Below are 2,382 nucleotides of genomic sequence, written 5' to 3' on the forward strand. Positions count from 1 at the left end.
GCATTTTTATTAAAGCAGCGTAAAAATCAGATGTTATACAAATGACAGAAGGTCTTAGGGAACTGATAGATAGTATATTTATATGACTCATTCTCATATATCCTATAACCGAACCATCGTCTAAACCGATTTAATCCGTGCGGCCCCCTTCCGTTGCTTGCACACGAAATTCATGGATGTCCTTGGGGCTCTCAACATAACATGCAAAAAAGGTGGAAGGATAAGAAAATGAAAAAATGACTAGAAAAAATATGGTCAAAGGGCATTAAGGTTCGGGCTACAAGTAGTGTGGTCTTTCACTGCGATCAGGGAAGAGGTGATGCACCTTCGACTCGACTTGTTAGGAAAACGAGCTACAAATTAGGAGGCTCTCGGCTCGAATTGATCAAAAGAAACTAAGCCAAGACAAGCCGGCTTGAGCATATGTTCTTCCAGCCTGTAGATCTGTGTCATAGAACCACACGTCTTATGCTGATCACAAGGTACGTATTCTTTTCCTTTTGGAGAAAAAGCAAGCTAGGTACATATACTTGCCTTCAGCATGCGAACAAGAACAAGTACTTGCCACGTACATGGATGCATACAGAATTAGTACATCACCAGTCGGCCTGTAGCCCGAGTAAAACCGATTTGAACTAGACACGAAGTTACCGGCCGGCGGAGGGAGGAGCTAGCCATGGCGGAGCTCGCGTCAGGCGCCGTGAGCTCGCTGCTGGGCGTCATCCGCAACGAGGCGCTGCTGCTGGGCCGCGTCCGGCACGACGTGCAGTTCATCCAGGAGGAGATGGAGAGCATGCAGAGCTTCTTGACCCACCTGTCAAAGAAGGCACCCACCGGTGGCGAGCACGACGAGCAGATTCGCACGTGGATGAACCAGGTCCGGCTGCTCGCCCAGGACAGCAACAACTGCATCGATCTGTATCTGTACCGCGGCAACCCCGAGATCCATCTAGCCAGGGGCGGCCTCCGGCGGTACATCGCGTGGCTTCCCTGGTTTGTGCACAAGATGGTGGCGCAGCATCGTGCGGCTATTCAGCTGCGTGCGCTCAGGGAACGGGCGCGTGACATCGGTGAGCGGCGATTGAGGTACTACCTACATCCTCAAAATACCACGTTTTGGATTCAAAGTATTTTAGACCCTACATTGTCAAAACACTGCTCACGTTTTGGATACAAAGTAGTTCCTTTTTTTTACAACAAAAATTTCTGATCTATTTATCAATAGTCATGATAGTACAAATAACATCAAAAGTAACATAAATTGCATCATCTATTTATTTCATCAACAATAAGTTGACATGGCTCATCATCTTCATCAGAGAAAGTTTATTTCATCAACAACAAGTTTATGTTGGTTCATCCTCTTCATCCAAAAGTGGGATAGATTCACTCATTGAGTGATTCAGCAATTCCATTATCGGGTTATCTTCATCAAACAATGCAACATCCATCATCATGGAGCCATGATCAAGTTCCTTCTCCTCCCGCTCAATCTCTTTTTGTTGGATACGAAGCCTCAGGTTGAAATTCACATCAATTTTTTTTTCACCTTCTCGGTGTTTTACCGGGGCGGGCTGCAAGAACTGGTTTCGTAAATATCTTGGTAATTTTGTACGTTTTCATCCGAAGGTATTCAAACAATTTTTTAATTCATATTTTTTAAGAACAATATAGTGTACCTACTCTCTTTTTAGTGAAATGCCATCATGCCTTAATTCATTAAAACTTAGCAAAAGCTTACATCGTTCAGAAGGCAGCCAAGAATAAAATCAGGGGGTTCATCGACCCAAGTACAAGACACATTATTAACAAAACTAAATTTAGCTATCCCGTGAGCAGCCTGATTAGTTTCTCGTAAACAATGACTGAACTGGACTTAGTCAGTATGCAAAGCCAGAAGTATTGTAGTGATCACTGCATGTTCAGTTGGGAAGGTCATTAGTTTGCCTACTTAGTGGTTCCGTTTTAATTTCAGTTTTTTACCGTTGGGCCAATGAAGCAGTAACAGTATGAGCGCAAATAATAAGGCTGGCCATAGTGGGGGTGACATAAGTAGTATCATGTACTTGGGACTCGCAAACATGCTTATGTGGTAGACAATTAAAGAAGAGAGAGATGGTCATAGTAACATAGGTAGATACCGTAACATAATAAATGCGGTGCTACTATGTGTCATGCATGGCAATAAATGAGACCAACTATGATACTAATCTATGATACTATGCACTATAGAGATAGTAACATATGCATGTTACTAGTCTAAGTTACTCCGCACTATGACCAGCCTAATACTAGCAGAGATGAGCCCAGAACATGCGACCTCGTCCACCGTGATAGAAGACATTTCCAACGCACCAACGCCTACGTTGGGTTACCATACGC

The 2,382-nt window shown here is 43.7% G+C and overlaps 1 protein-coding gene across 1 annotated transcript in view; it reads left to right on the forward strand.

The window, feature by feature from the left end:
* Nucleotides 1-394: 394 nt before the first annotated feature.
* The window catches only part of LOC123173013 (uncharacterized), an 11,978-nt gene continuing 9,990 nt past the window's right edge, over nucleotides 395-2,382 (forward strand). The window contains exon 1 of the mRNA XM_044589879.1: nucleotides 395-1,086. Within this exon, the coding sequence (XP_044445814.1) occupies nucleotides 677-1,086 (410 nt within the window). The 5' untranslated portion in view covers nucleotides 395-676. The remainder of the gene's footprint in view (nucleotides 1,087-2,382) is intronic.

The sequence above is a fragment of the Triticum aestivum genome, unplaced genomic scaffold, assembly GCF_018294505.1.
Source record: "Triticum aestivum cultivar Chinese Spring unplaced genomic scaffold, IWGSC CS RefSeq v2.1 scaffold115843, whole genome shotgun sequence".
NCBI lineage: Eukaryota > Viridiplantae > Streptophyta > Magnoliopsida > Poales > Poaceae > Triticum > Triticum aestivum.